The sequence below is a fragment of the Hevea brasiliensis genome, chromosome 6, assembly GCF_030052815.1.
Source record: "Hevea brasiliensis isolate MT/VB/25A 57/8 chromosome 6, ASM3005281v1, whole genome shotgun sequence".
Classification (NCBI taxonomy): domain Eukaryota; kingdom Viridiplantae; phylum Streptophyta; class Magnoliopsida; order Malpighiales; family Euphorbiaceae; genus Hevea; species Hevea brasiliensis.
Genome location: NC_079498.1, coordinates 6870382 through 6886370, shown reverse-complemented (window position 1 = coordinate 6886370; position 15989 = coordinate 6870382). Strand labels below are relative to the sequence as shown.

Genomic DNA, 15989 nt, shown 5'->3' with positions numbered 1-15989 from the left:
TGAATATGTAACTTATTTTAAATTACTTATAATTATAAATAATATTTATAATTAATTATCTTTGAATTATAGTGGTATAGAATAATTTTGTTGATTGATTAATGGATGACATGATAGATTTTAATCTACGTAAAAAGTACTCTTAAAAAATAACAATTTGACAGTAGTACGTCTAAATTGCTGTGAAAACAGTGACATGCCAGTGTAGTGAGCTCGACTTTATAATCATGTTTGGTTTATGTAATCAAACGAACTTGCACGAGTAATTAAACCGACTGAGTTTGAGTAGTTTTGGATTGTTATAGACCTTAGTCATCCATATTGAATATCTTGTACGCAAATCATCCAACGTTAGATATTACTTAATATGTTGTTGTATTTGTGTTGCTTTCGTTTGAGTAATGAAATTCGTGTTTCTTCCCATCTCCAATCTCTCTTTTGTTGTGTTATTGAGAAAGCTTTTGTTTTTGTCTAGCTGAAAACCATTTCCAGCTCCCTCTTTCTTCTCTTTTTCCAACAGAAATAAAAGTTTTAATAATAAAATTGGCATAAAATTATCTTAATTATCCTTTATGATCAAACTGAGATCAAGTCAAACTTAAGTAACCTTTGGTTTAATTACAGAAGTTTAAATTGATAAAACTGAAGCAGCAAAGTAACAAGTTTTGTTACAGATATCACAACTGAGTTACTTACATAGGCGAGAACTTTTGCCTGCACTGGTGTGTAGTGCACTCCACCATATAGATGAAATCTAATACTGTATATATACCGTAGACAAGTTTCTTTTTTTGTACAGTGCTTGCATAATGTATGCTCTTGCTGACCATTACAATTCTTCTTCTGTTAAAGGGAAGAAACAAGTCTGAAGTTCGTCACGCAAAGAATAGTCCTCCCATTTTAACATATCCCACCATTGTTTCTCTGCTTCTATCTTCTTGATGGATGATCTGAACTCGGAGACAGAACCCATGCTTAGTTTCTTCAGCTTTGGACAATGGTAAAAGCTAATATGCTCCAAAGATGGCCAGGGCCCTTCCCAGATGCTGACCAAATTAGGCAAATATCTGAGTGCCATATTTTTCAACTTTGGAAGCATAGCATAATTAAGCTCGATGTTGTTCTCCACAAATATGATGTCCGTGATGGCTTTACAATCTTCAACAACCAACTCTTCCAAGTTAGGGAAGTGCCTACTCATAGAGCTTGTGAAAACAAACTTCAACTGCCAACATGTGTGAATGCTCAAACATTTTAGACTAGCGAAACTTCCAAATGGCAATTGTTCCTTCCAAATCCCCTTCAATTTCTCTAGATAATGGAGGCTCAGGTGTTCTAGAAATGGTAATGCCAGTTCTTTACCATCAATGATGTATTCAATCTCGGGACATTCCCTAACTATGCAAAATTCCAATCCTATTATGTTTTTAACTCCAAACTGTGATAGACTGCGGATCTTGAGGAGGTGATCAAGGTAGAACGCTGTTGTTCGAGTTAGTACTTCCACGATGGCATCTTCTGGTATTTTCTTGTAATTCACAAGCCGCAGGCACCTTTGTTGTTGATTGTAATCTAACTCCACATTAGAAGGAACCCGCGATAACATGCGCTTGATGTCATAGCCAACAATGAAGTTGAAGTTCCTTAATAGATTATGCTTCCATGAGTGACTCATTTGAAGAAAGTCCTGAAGTTGTTGCACCTTGGGAAAGTAGAATCTTAAGGAAGTTAAATTTTTCAGGTTGCACACGTCCTTTATGACAGATTCTGTTGTGTCGTTCCACCGATGGTCTCCTGGGAACACAACAATGCTAAGATTAATTAAAGAAGGTAGCTTTGATATGGTACCATCTGGAATGAGTTTAGATGACAGTTTGGAATACTCTCTATGGTCAACAGGTCCATAAAAAGATACTTCCAAGTCCTTCAGAGATTCTAGTTCTCCAATTTCTTTAGTCAATTCATTCAGAACAGTGCCATGGAGATCAAGCAACTCAAGACGTTTAAGTTTTCCCACTTCTGAAGGTAGCTTCATTAGACGCTCACAATCTCTCAGGTTAAGTTGTTCCAAATTAGGAAGCTGCGAGATTGAGGTTGGCAAGGAAGTGATCCTGGTTTTAGACATGTTCAGCACCTTGAGAAGAGGCATGAAACCAAAGAAAGAGTCGGGTAAAACTCTAAGGCGGAAGTTTCTTTGGAGTAACAACATCAAAAGATTGGGGCATTCTGGTCTAGCAGGCAGGCTGGACAATTCATTATCCATTAGAAAAATCATCTTTGCTGGTTCCCACTCTTCCTCTGGAGGAGGTTCTGCTAATCCTGCTCCAGCCATGAACAAGTATTCATGGTGATCTTCAGGTCTCCACATATGGTATCTTTCTATGCTTTCAATTGGTGATAATGAATTACTTCCTAGATTTGGCAACCGTGTAAGTCTAGGACAAGTTCTCCCCAGAAAGTGGCAACTTTCTGCCTTTGCTGATAAGATCCCTGAGGCTAGATCCCTGATGGTGTCATGCATTTTTATGCAAGTGCTCTTGTTAGTGCTTTCCAGTAGGGCTGCATCTATGAGAACTCTAACTATATCATGTCCCTTCTTGCGTGCATCAGCTGAGTTCCCAGCAATTAAACCCTCCCGAATCCAGTAATCTACTAGTCTGAATGTATTGACCTCGTAATCTTCTGGAAGTAGTGCACAGTATAGGAAGCAACTCTGTATGTCACAAGACATTAGTACATCAGTCTTTGAGGCGTGAACCTTTAGCCTTTCATAACTGAATTTCATTTGTTGGATTTGAGGGTCAAAGTCAGAATTTCCAGTTTTAGCCAATAGAAAGTCCTTCAATGCATGTTTCCACACTGAAACATTATTTTCCCCTGTCAAAGCCCTTGCAGTAACAATAATATTTAGTGGCAATTTGCCACACTCGTTAACTATGCCTCGAGCATAAGGCTGGATGTTTGGAGAATCAACAATTTGACCTGCTTGTTTCCGAAACAACTCCCAAGCCTCTTTACTGGAGAGACCCCCAACTTCAATCTCCTTGTCTGCCATGTCATGACAAACTTCAAGTGATCTTGTTGCCAATATCAATCTGCAACCCTTTCCTAGACTGGAAGAAGGAATACCAACTGCATGTAAATCAATCTTCTCCCAAACATCGTCGAGAATAAGCAAGAACTTCTTTTTTTCTAGAGTTCGAAACAATATCTTAGCCATGTCACTATCAGGTCCAAAGTCTGCCTCTCCAATTTCTAACTTTCTCACAACTTCATCTTGTATCTTCTTTGTGCTCCAGCATCTTGATACAGTCACCCAAATTATGGTATGAAACATGTCTTTGACTTTTGGATCATCTATCAAGACTTTGAGTATACTGGTCTTACCAATCCCTCTTTGCCCATATATACCAATTATTTTGGCATTTGTGTTAGTAATGAATCCATGTATTTTCTGCACCATGTGTTTGATTCTGATTTCTCCACCATCAGCAGTAGGGAAATTATCATGCTCTTTTATCAAGGCAGGCACCATCTCAGGCTTTGCGGAGGTTATCACATCTCTTACTCTAACTGGCACTGCAGCTGCCATGTTTCCCCCGGCTCTGAGGCCCAAATCTGCCTTTGCTGCTTCCATACTGGGAATAGATGGTGAAGTTGGCACGATAGTTATCTCATCTTCCACCTCCTTTGGCTTTACTCCTGCAACTGCCATGTTTCCCTTCACTCCAGGGGCCAAATCTGCCTTTGCTGCTTCCATACTGGAAATAGATGAAGTTGGTACGATCGTTATCTCATCTTCTACCTCCTGCTCTACTTCTGCAGTTTCCTTGTTGCCTTTCTCTCTAGAGGCCAAATCTATCTTTGCTGCTTCTATACTGGCACTAGATGGTGAAATTGGCTCGACCATTGTCTCATATATCACCTCCTTTGGCTCTGCTTCTGCAGTTAACGTGTTGCCCTTCATGACGGAGATCGAATCTGTCTTTTTTTCTTCAATACTGAGACTAGATGGTGAAGATGGAACGCCTGTTATCTCACTTTTTATCTCCTGTATATAAGCTTCTGCAGTTGCCTTATTACCCTCCACTTTTTGGACCAGATAAATCTGTCCCTTCTTTGGAAAAGGCTTCGCTATAGCTTTTGATACTGCACTTCCAAATTTTGCCAGCTTAAATTTTCTTGTAGCCTTTTTCTCAGCCCTTGCTTGTGTCTTAAGACTCTTAACCTTCTGTCCCTTCTTCATAGAGCGATACATCTTTCTTTCAATCCTTGAAGTAGACATCCTCATTGTTTCATGTTGTGGATCACTGCTGGGACCATGATCAAATGGAGATCTTTCCAAGCACTTGACGATCTCATATTCCAGCATACTCACCCACTGCTTTGATTGTTCTACACTGAATTGCACATCAATGACAGAATCCTTGAGTTGAGCATCCAGCATGTCATTGATTTGATGTTCGATTTTTTCACCCTTGTGTAGCCATGTTCTGTATTCTCTGCTTGGCATCCGTCCACGAACCAATTCTTTCATTATCTCTTCTTTTAAAGCATCTCTCATATAATATAAAAATCTTATTTTCAGCTTAAGTTGTTCGATATTCTGCTCCTGGTGTTTGATATGTCCCTTCTGCCAGAGAAATTGAACAATTCCAGACAAAATCTTGATCACGTCCATGCTGCCTGTAAATCTTGATCATATAAGCAAGAGCATTAATTTCAAGTTCATATGATATAAAAGATTATCCATGCATTTCAGAGTCTTTCTTCACTAAGTCGAATGTGAAGCAGCAAAGAATAACAGAATCTTATGGCTAGCTTACATGCATGCAGGAATTAAATTTATACACCCATAATGTGTGAGCGAAGGATGAGGATTTTGGAAAGGAAAAGGAGAAATATAACCCATATTTTCAAGTTTACTGTTGATCCCTTCAAAGCTGGTGATATTAATTACTAGCTTAATATAAAAATATATAACATTTACCTTGGTTATAGACAAGATTCAAGTCATTAATAGTAGAATTTTTCTTGAAAAATACCCTAGATATGTTAATAAAATATCCATGAATGATTATTAGGTACATTCGGTAGACATGCACCATTTATCACAATCATGCGAGACCCACTCTCCACATTATAAGGAGGGCCCACTTTTCTATCAGAGAGAGAGAACAGCATCGGGAGTATTCTATAATCTTCCAAATATCCATTTGCGCAGGGTACAAACATGTGATATTTACAATCTGTTAAAACAAAGTTGATGCATTTTTACATATACAAATTAATATTGGGAACAAATAAGCATTGAAAAACTAAAACAATTGATATTTACTAAAAACTATTTAGCAAATGTGATATTAAGGATCTAGTAAAATTCACTTTTAGTTGGAAGGTTTAATAACAAAAACTCAAAAAGTTAAAAGAGCTTTTTAGTGAATTTTGTTGAAAATGATTTACAAAATATAACTTCTTGATGTAAATCAGACCTTAATTCCTAACCATTGAGTGAAACATTTATCCGTACAAGATTTGAGTGTCCATTTAGTTAAGCTTTTGGATTCGATTGTGGGCAATCAAAATCATTACCGTGCAACTAAGCATGTTTCGATAAAATAAAAAGAGGCAAAAGGCCTATTTTGATCATTCAAGTATGAGTCAATAGTCATATAAGATTTTAAAGTATTTTAAAGTCTAAACAAACCCTTTAATTTTTAAAAAAGATCACATAAGTCTTTCAAATTTTAAAAATAATCAAATAAGTCATTTTACTATTTTAGAGACAAATAAATCCTTTATCTTTGAAAATAGATTAAAAAAAAAAAAAAAAACTAAACTATTATTTGCATCTAATATAAATCTAGCTAAGGTCGTATGCAAAAATCTTTTAGTGTAAGCATCTTTTGCTTCCTGAAACAAATTGATAAATTATTCTTTATCGAATGATTTAATAAACTTCTTTATGAGTTCAGCATCTTGATCATAGTTTTTGTAGAGAATTTTTTGAATCATTTAGTAAAGAGCAACTTATAAATTTTCTCTAGAACACAACAGATATCCACCATGATATTGCAAATCAAGTACGTAGAATTGTTAATGAGAACTCTGTACACTAGAAGATATTCATGCACGGTCCTGGCTAAATTTATATTAGAGACAAATTATATTTCAGTCTTTTTTATCTATTTTTAAAAGTTAAAGGGTTTATTTGTCTCTAAGGGTTTATTTGTTCTATTTTAAAAATTTGAAAGACTTATTTGATTTTCTGTAAAAGTTGAAGAGCTTAATTAGACTCCGAAATACTTTAAGGACTTACGTGACTATTTGGCATAACTTAAAAGCTTAAATAAGAGTTTTACCAATAAAAAAAAAATGAAAAAGAAGCTGGCAATGTATTTTTCAGCCAACTTTTGACACTTCTAACTGAGGCTCCACTTATTTTACTAAAAATAATTTATGTATAGAAAATATTTTTTATGAAATTTATTTTTTCAAAAAAAACTTTCCACAAAAATAATTTTCATTATTTGATTGTAATGTTGAACTAATAATATATATTTATATCATTTGTATACAAGTGTTTTGATGTTTTTATAAAATTTTTAAAGTTTAGAAAATTACTTTTTTTAAAAGAAAAAGTCATTTTTCTTAAAAATGTTTTATTTTTTCTTTTAATTAGAAAAATATTTTCTATTGATCTATTTTTTTAGTATCTCAAACACTAAAAAGTAAAAATATATATATTTTTTGCGAAACAAATGTCCTAAAAGTATGATATAGCTTCGAAAGATAAAATTCTTAATTAGATTCTAGTTCCAACTGCTTTCACTTATTTAAAAATATTAAAAAAATAATAATTATGAAAAAGTTGATAACAATTGGGAAAAGAAAACTCTTTATTTGTATTTTCTATATAAATATATATAATAAAGCTAATATTAAGTTATCTAAAAGTAATAAGTAGCTTTTTATTATTTTTTTATTTTATCTCTATAATAATAATAATAATAATAATAATAATAATAATAATAATAAAACTTTTTAATTTTTATAATTTTTAGTATAAAAATTTAAATAAAAATAATACATAACTAATTAGTATCTGACTTTTCGGGAGAATAAGTTTTTTATTTCTATTTTAGTGGCATATATATATATATATATATATATATATATATATATATATATATATATATATATATTTATATTTATATTTAGCTTATTATTATCAGTAATTAATTTATGACTTCTTAGCTTCTTAATACTAATATAAAAATTTAAATTAAATTAATATTTATTTATATTTATAAATTATAATTACAAAAAAATATATCATTAATAATAATTAATATATGTATATTAAATCAAATTTATTAGTCTTATTGTTATAACTAATTAATATGTGACTTTCTAGTTTTTTAATACCTAATATAAAAATTTTTTAAAAAAATTAATATAATCTGTTTTTATGAATTATAATTTCAAAAAATGTAAGTTTTTCATTAATAATAACTCATTATTCTTATTAATAGTACTAATTAATATGTAACTTTTTATTTTATTAATTCTTAAAATAAAGCTAATATATATCTATAGTTATGAAACATAATCACAAAAAATTCTTAAATTTAGAACTAATAAGTATAAATAATTAAAAATACAATTAAATAACTAAATGATTGCACATAATTTTGATCCATCTTATTCCTACTTTTTAGTTATATTTATCATTAATTGTTAATAATTAATAATGTACATATTAAATAAAATTTATTAGTCTTACTAAATTTATGGTCATGTTAAAAAAAAAAAAAAAAACTAAATCTATGGTTATATTATTATCACTAATTACTTACTAGTATAGCTTTTCGATTTTTTAATGCTTAAAATAATATTTATATAAATTTATATCTATATAAATATTATAAAATTAAGTTATTAAATAAGGCCATAAAATAAAATTAAGTTATGATAAGAAATTAAATAGGCATTATGACAAGTAAAATGAAAAATAATTAATGAACATAACAGTGGTATATAAAAAGCCAGCGTCGCAAGTATATGACCATGAACGAATACCAACTAAAATTGCTATTTAAGAAAATGATTCTACTAAGTTTTAATAACAAATAAAAGTCTATATAAATTTAAAATCATTATAAACCTCTCTAATCAGATATTGAAAGTTACAATAAGAAATATATGTGGGGATAGTAAATAAGAGTTTCCACAAAAATTTAAGATTTTTTTTATATTGCTAATATTTCTTTTTTAAATTTAAATATTATATTTGTATTTTTATTTTTTTTATTAATAATTTAAAAATTTAAAAATATTCTACTCAATATGTGGATGAGTGTGTAGTGTATTTATATAGTCAAACACACATTAAAAAAAAAGTTCTGCATATATATATATATAAACAAATAAAAAATTTTATGAATATATGTATGACTAAAACTATTATTAATATAATACATACAATTTTTCCATATAATAGATAAAATATTATTAAAATCCTTATTTGTCAATTTGTAATACAATTGCAACGCTAACTATTTAATTATTGAAAATTTTATAATTAATTATAATCAGTGACTATGAACATTCGATAATTATCAATTGGTGAATCAAACAAGCTCTTAGTGCATAAAAGCCCTTAGGATAAATTATAAATCAATTTTTGAAATTTGTCAAAATCTATAATTTATTTTTTTTTATTTTTAATTTTAAATAATTTAATTTCTCATGTTTATTTCATCAACAAATTAGTTCCTTCATCCTAATTACTATTCACTCAATTTTCAAAAAAATAATTAAATCTCTTAAATTTTATTTTATTAGTAAATTAATCCCACCATCTAAATTTCATATTTAAATAATTAATATATTTTATATTTAAATAATCATATATATTATACTTAAATTATAATATATACAAATGTTATTTCTAAAATATAATAAATATACTTGTATGTCGTGTATTAAGTTATTAGGAATAATTATTTAAAATATATACATTGTATTATAAATATATTTTGTATCAATATTTATAATGTATAGAACAACTAAATACATGTGAATATAATCAAACACATTTAAAATTATAAGGTTAAAATAATTTTGTTATTATTTTTTAAAATGTATAGTAAAATTTTATGGGCAAATATTGTATTAACTAACATAATAAATTATACAACATGATAATTTTTTATTTATATATGTATATATTATATTTAAAATACAATTTATTATATTGATTAAATTGATAAATTGTACAATATGAAAAATGGCTATTTTTTTCTTTTCTATTTTTTTATAAAATCCAATTTATTATTATGTAGCTTAAAATTTTATTTCTTAAGCAATAATTAAAATTAGTGTGATTGACATTTTGAAAAAAAATTAATATGATGGGACCATTTTATTATAAAATTATATAAATAAAAAATTATTATATTGTTAAAATTTATTAATTTGATCATTGTAATACTTACTAGTAAGATTTTGTTAGGAAAAAATTACGATAAAATTAGTTTAACTGTCCTAATAAATTATAAATGTGCCTCATTATACTCTCACAAATTTAACGATCTATAAATTATAAATTTATATACATATATTTTATTGCAATTACTCATAACAATTTAGGATATGACACATAGAAGAAATTTTAATAAAAAATTTATATTTATTACATTTAATACATAAAATATGTTTATATTATATTATATTATAATATATATATATATATAATCAACCAATATATTTTTTTCAACTGCAAATATTATATTACAAGGTGAAAGGAACATTATAAAAAGTTTATAAGATTAATATAATACTAAATGTACATTTTTTTTACACATTAGTGCTATTTTTTATTATGATTTGAACATTTGATAAATTATAATAAATAAGAAAATTTTGCAAATGCTTTCAAAGAAAATAAATAAAATTTATAAATAAATTCTACAAAATTAAAACTAATATTTTATGAAAATCTCTCTTTCTCCAGTAAGACTCTCCCTTCTCTACTATTACCCACCTCTTTCTCTTCAGGCGCTATATTCTCTCCATATGTCCTCTCTTTCTTGTTATCATTTATTTCTTTCTCTTCATGTACTATTCTTCTTTCAATATGTCATTCTCTAATACACAGACTCTCTTTATGATCTTCTCAATTGTTCTTTCTTATCTATTACTCTCTCTCTTCATGTCCTTCTCTTTTTCTCTCCCTCTACCATTATTATATTTATATTTATTATAATTATAATAAAATAATAAATAAATGTATTGATGTGAAATGTATACAAACAGATAAAAATGAAATGATTTTTTTATGAAAATGAATTGATAAGTTAAATATATATTTTTTTGTTCATATATGTTAAATATATTGATAACAAGTAAAAAAACTAAGAACATTATATATATATATAATTTACAAATAATATAATTAATGAAATAAAACTAATAATTTTTTTGAAAAAATAGAATTATTATATTAAATTTTACAAACTCATTAGTTTAGCTTATTTGTAAATCTAATATTTGGCTCATAAATTAGTTTGTATATGTATTTTATTATAATTTGACATTTCAATAAATTTATTTATTTTATTAATTGTTTATTTATGAATTAATATCATAATAATTATTAATAAATATTATAATTTAATGAAACTTTATTAAATAATTAAATTAAATTTTATATAAAATTAATTATTATTCAAATCATAATTAACCTAATTTTCTTTGCTATTACAGGCTTTTGGATTCAATTTTAGGTATTAGATCTATTTATATTTTCTTTTAATTGAATTTTCAAGTCAAGTAATAGTTATAGGGTTTGAGGCAGACATAAATAGTAAATGGATTTGAGTTCATGTACTTACAACCCCTAAGGTAAATTGCTTGTTGCCTTCTGTAGATTGTGCAATCATATTGTTCTAAATTGGGATTGAGAATAAAATTTTCCCAACATTGCAATTCATTTGAGATTTCTTTAGACTAAGATATATGAAAAAAAAACTCAATTAAATTCTCGGCCATGATTATTTATATAATCATCAAACAGAAAACAGATATACTTACAAGCAATTTTACGAATCCAACGAAAAAATGCAATATCAAATCAAAGTATTTCCTTCTCCTTTCGACCTTTTCCACAGTTTCTGTTGGTTCATGTTCGTAACGCAAGATGCATCAAAAAGAAAGCATCTCATCATCAAATGAAGATAGTCGTGATAAGAGATCGGAAACTCACCGGAATCTCCTGTTATCTGCAGATTGGGCGCTGGATCCACTCGATGCCCTCGAAGGAAATCAGTCAAATGTTAGACAGCTAATGGCGATGGGTTGCGTCCTTTTGAAGTGATTTTATAATGATGGCCGATTATCCTAAATTGGTCGCGCCAAGTCTTCCAACGCGCAAATTGTTAATGGGTTCTAGTGAAAATTCAAATCAGTCCTAAAAGAGTGATACGTTTTCTCATCAGTCCTTGAATTAGCATATATTTACCATTTCCTCTGATATTGGATAATATTTACTATAGTCCCTCAAATTTGAATTTTATTTCATTTTCATCTCTCAATTTTATTTGTTCCATTTTGCCCCTATTTCTTTTTTTTTTCCTTTCCCTTGCACATTCTTATGGTCAAATTAACTGATAATTAGTTATTAATCAACCATTTTTATAAAATTTTTATTTATTAAATTTATTAATAAAACTATTTATTAATTAATATTTTATTTGTTATTAATTTATTATTATTTATTTAAATTTTACAAATTTATATTTTATTAAATTATTTATTTTATTACACCATGATTATCTGAAAATGACGACCGAAAAAGTAGCACATGAATTGACTCATCAGCTTCACTCTCCTTTACTTTCTTCCCCTCTTGCTCCCTTTACTTCCTGTTTATCTCTTTCCATCTCACACTCTACCTCTCTCTCTCTCTCACACATTTTGCCTTCCTCTCCCTTTTTTCTCTCTCTTCTCTTTATTTTGTTGATATTTGATTATGGGTTTTGTTAAATTTCTGTTTGTTGAATTTGAATTTGTTGATTTGAAGTTTAAAATCTTTGATTGAATGATGGTTGTGAATTAGAAATCGAATTTGTGTTATTTGATGTAGGGTTTTTATTAGATTTGTGGTTAATTGCATTAACTGTTCCTAAACTTAAGAAGAGGTTTTATTTTCATCCTTAATCTTTAATTTATTACAATAAAATCTCTTAACTTTAATTTATTTTCACAAAAACCCTTATAAATTGTAATAACATGATTTTTGATAAAAAATTAAGAAACTATCATTTTATCCTTCCATTCTCATTTTTCATTTCTTTTGGTTACATGTGAGCAAATCGAAAATGGAAGCCAAGCTTTGTCGATTGCAATCCAACATAACAATCAACAAATCAATATCCCAATTCACAACATCAAAACAATATAACAGTCATACAAATTAACATTTTGAAATAAATTATCCCTAAAATTTACATGTTCAAATTAGTATCCCCATAATTCTCAATTCGTAGTATCAAAATTGTCTATAAATTGAAATAAATTACAAAAATACAACCCGTAAACAATTTAAGCCCAAAATATGGAAGAACTAGAGAGGATGAGGCAAAAATCAACTTGTAGAACCTACAATCAAGAAGTGTGTCATGGATCAACAAGAAAGAAGTGTGAGTCCCCCTTTGTCGGAAAACCCATTTCTCCCTTTCCCGTCAGTTTGTGTCATTTTGGCAATATGAGATTGCGAATCTAGTCGGAAAAGTTTCCTTAGGTTGTGACAAGCTGAATGGAACTTAGACGCAACGAGAAGGTGGCCGGAAATAGCAGTTTTCATTCATGTTTCGTCTTGTGGGTTCGCGAGTTGATCTATCACTCATTGCTTAATTTCTCTACGAGCGTTGATATTTCAAGCGTTGCTAGAGTTGCCTGAGGATGCTAAGGTCGGTGCCATCACCCGTGGTTGTTGATCTTGACTAGAAGAAAATGAACGAAGGGGAAGGGACTACTGATGCTAAATGGGATGGGGCCTCAAAACGCAATTTGCGTTTTTGGAAGAAGCTTTTGGATATTATTATTATTGTCTTACCTTCCAAATAAATAAAATATATAATAAATTAGTAATGTATAATTAATCATTTTAATAAAATTATTTTATTTATTAAATTTATTAATAAAATTATTAATTTAATTGTAAATATGAGAGAAAAAAAAAAGAAATGAAGGGACAAAATGGTGATTTTATTTTGGGAGAGAGAGGTAAAAAATTAATTCGACTCTTTTTAACCTGCAAACAATGTTAAGGAATTTTATTATAGTAAATTAAAGTTTAGGAATGAAAATAAAATCACACCCTAAATTTAGAAATAATTAGAGCAATTAACCCTCAAATTTGTATTTTCTTAATTTTTTTCCTTCTTATTTTAAAAAAATAATTAATTTAATAAAATTTAAATAATTAATAACAATAAAATAAATTAATAAATAATCATCTATTAATTTTGTAAGAAAGAGGAAAAATAAGAAATATGATATATTCATAAAAAAATATTTTGCTTAAATTATTAATTAAATATATAAAATTAAATAGATTTAATTAAATTTAAATAATATTTCATTAATAATAATTAAATTTGAAATGAATACGAATAATTTAAGATGAATTTTAATTTAATTAAAATATATAAATTACTAATCTATCAAATTTAAATTCGAATAAATTAAAGCAATTTTTGTATTCATCTTCCTCCTTTTCATCCATAACGTTGGCATTAGCAAGAAATGAAGTAGTGACAAAAATTAATAGTTGATGGGTGGCTAAAATTAACGCAAGGATCACTATAATCCCATTAAATTACATATTTACATAATATTTTAATGAAAAATATTTTGCTCATTAATTAAGTGTATTATGCCCATTTTAATAAATATTTGATATATACTATGAATATAAAATAATTTAAAATACATAATAATATTTATTATATTTAGATACATGGTAATTTTTGGAATTTCTCTTTTAAAACGTTTCACGATTAAATAATAATAATAATAATTATTATTATTATTATTATTATTATTTGATCTTATATTAAAAAATAAGAAAAAATGTAACATAATAAAGAGGTAATCACTAATAAAAACATGCACCGATGATTAATCCAAAGACCTCATAAGAAGTCGAAATAAATTTAACAAGATATATATGTGAACATCATCCAATTTGAAGATACCAATTTGACATTTAATTGATAAAAATAAGAGGATAGATTAACTTGCTAGACATTTTGGTTGAATTAAATATTTTTAACGTCACGCAAAAGTTTAGAATAAAGATCAATTTCTTGCATGAATTGTCAAGTGATGTTAAATTAGGTCAAAAAAATTGTATTTTATGTAAACAAATTAATGTTTTGAAGATTAAGTTCATCTACATTTATTGTGACAATGATAACACGTATTTAATTTTATTATATTAAAATTAAATATTTTTATAATATTATTCTTTAATTAATTTTTATAATAAAATATTTTCACATTAATTGAAAGAGAATATTAAAAAATTTTAGCTTTATTAAAAACCTTTTAATTTATAATAAATACAAATCAATTTGATCTCTATAGCATTAATAGGATTTGAATTAGTCTAGATTATTTTTATTGATTAATGTCAAAATTTAAAATTTTAATTAGTTTTTTTATTTTATATTTTTAACTTATCTAGCATAATTTTTACAAATTAAAAGTAAAAAATAAAAAATTATTATAAATTCTTTTAATCGATAATAAATACACACCTAATTTAATGGCAGGACGCGCTCTCAAAGTTGGTTTCCTTGTTAGCAACGAACAAAACATTTCTTATTACCCAACACCAACGTCGATGACTTGCACGTGGCATCTTTTTTGGCATATCCAAGAAGAATCTTAATTACCGTCGATTATTTTATTCTTTTATTTAATTTTTTAATAATATTTCGGTTCAATTCCATATAGGAAATTCAAAATATTCGACAAAATTAAGTATACGTGAAGTAGCGGCAAGAAATATTCTTTTTGAATATTCCTTTGGCAATGACGTCGTTGGTCAACGTGTTGTTATTTATGATTTTATTGAATAACTCCTGGTGCAGTCTTCCAAACCAACATGGATAGATCTGTCTAACCCACCGACAATGACTTCATAAATTATTAATTAAGATTTTATTGATAAAATATTTTTCAAAAAATGGTAACTTTTAAATTTTTATAATTTTAATTTATACTAGAAATTTTGCTGATTAAAATTTAAATTTTTTAATTTTTATTAATTTTACTCTACTATTAATAAAATTATTATTTAGATGTCATGTCAAATGCAACGTCATATCATAATAGAGTATATCTAATAAAATTAAAACGTTTATAATTTAATTTATAATTTTTATAGTATATGGTAGAATTATAAAAATTTAAAAAATATAAAATTTTTTTAATAATTTTTCTAATTCATTTTAATTTATATAAAATTTCAAAGTACTTTAAGAATTAAGAATTAATTAACAATTTAACTTAAATTAATTCAATTAATATAAAAATATTTTAATACAAAAATATGATAAAATAATGATAAAAAAAATAAAAATGGAAAGTGAGATGTCTAAATGACATCATAGGAAGTAATATCAAATAATTTATAACCTTTAAATATTAATACAAAAGTAGTTTCAAATAAAAAATGATTCATAAAATTAATTTTAACTAATTTTGAAGATTTAGCTATTATTGTAGTATATATATATATATATATATATATATATATATATATATATATATATATATATATATATATATATTCTCAATTACATATAATTTTTATAGTAAATATTTAAGGAAAATTTTATTTTTTGGTCTTTAGATTATATTAGAAATGACAATATATGAAATACCCATAAAAATTATCTGTATAAAGTATGTGT

The 15989-nt window shown here is 26.9% G+C and overlaps 1 protein-coding gene across 4 annotated transcripts; it reads right to left on the bottom strand.

Moving 5' to 3' along the window:
* Positions 1-543: 543 nt before the first annotated feature.
* LOC110651496 (disease resistance protein At4g27190) lies at positions 544-11398 on the bottom strand. Of its 4 annotated transcripts, none has more exons than XM_058148320.1 (3): positions 11270-11398; positions 11098-11177; positions 544-4694 (listed from the first exon to the last, which is right to left on the bottom strand). In XM_058148320.1, the coding sequence occupies exon 3, from the start codon at positions 4679-4681 to the stop codon at positions 830-832; it is 3852 nt and encodes a 1283-aa protein (XP_058004303.1). In that variant the 5' UTR covers positions 4682-4694; positions 11098-11177; positions 11270-11398; the 3' UTR covers positions 544-829. The 4 variants fall into 4 exon arrangements, with proteins under 4 accessions (XP_058004303.1, XP_058004304.1, XP_058004305.1 ...); XM_058148321.1 differs by having other exon boundaries at positions 544-4686; XM_058148322.1 differs by lacking the exon at positions 11098-11177.
* Positions 11399-15989: the final 4591 nt, after the last annotated feature.

Bases quoted from the DNA above. Each gene is read 5' to 3' on its own strand.
- LOC110651496 (XM_058148320.1), bottom strand. From the start codon at position 4,681: ATGGACGTGATCAAGATTTTGTCTGGAATTGTTCAATTTCTCTGGCAG.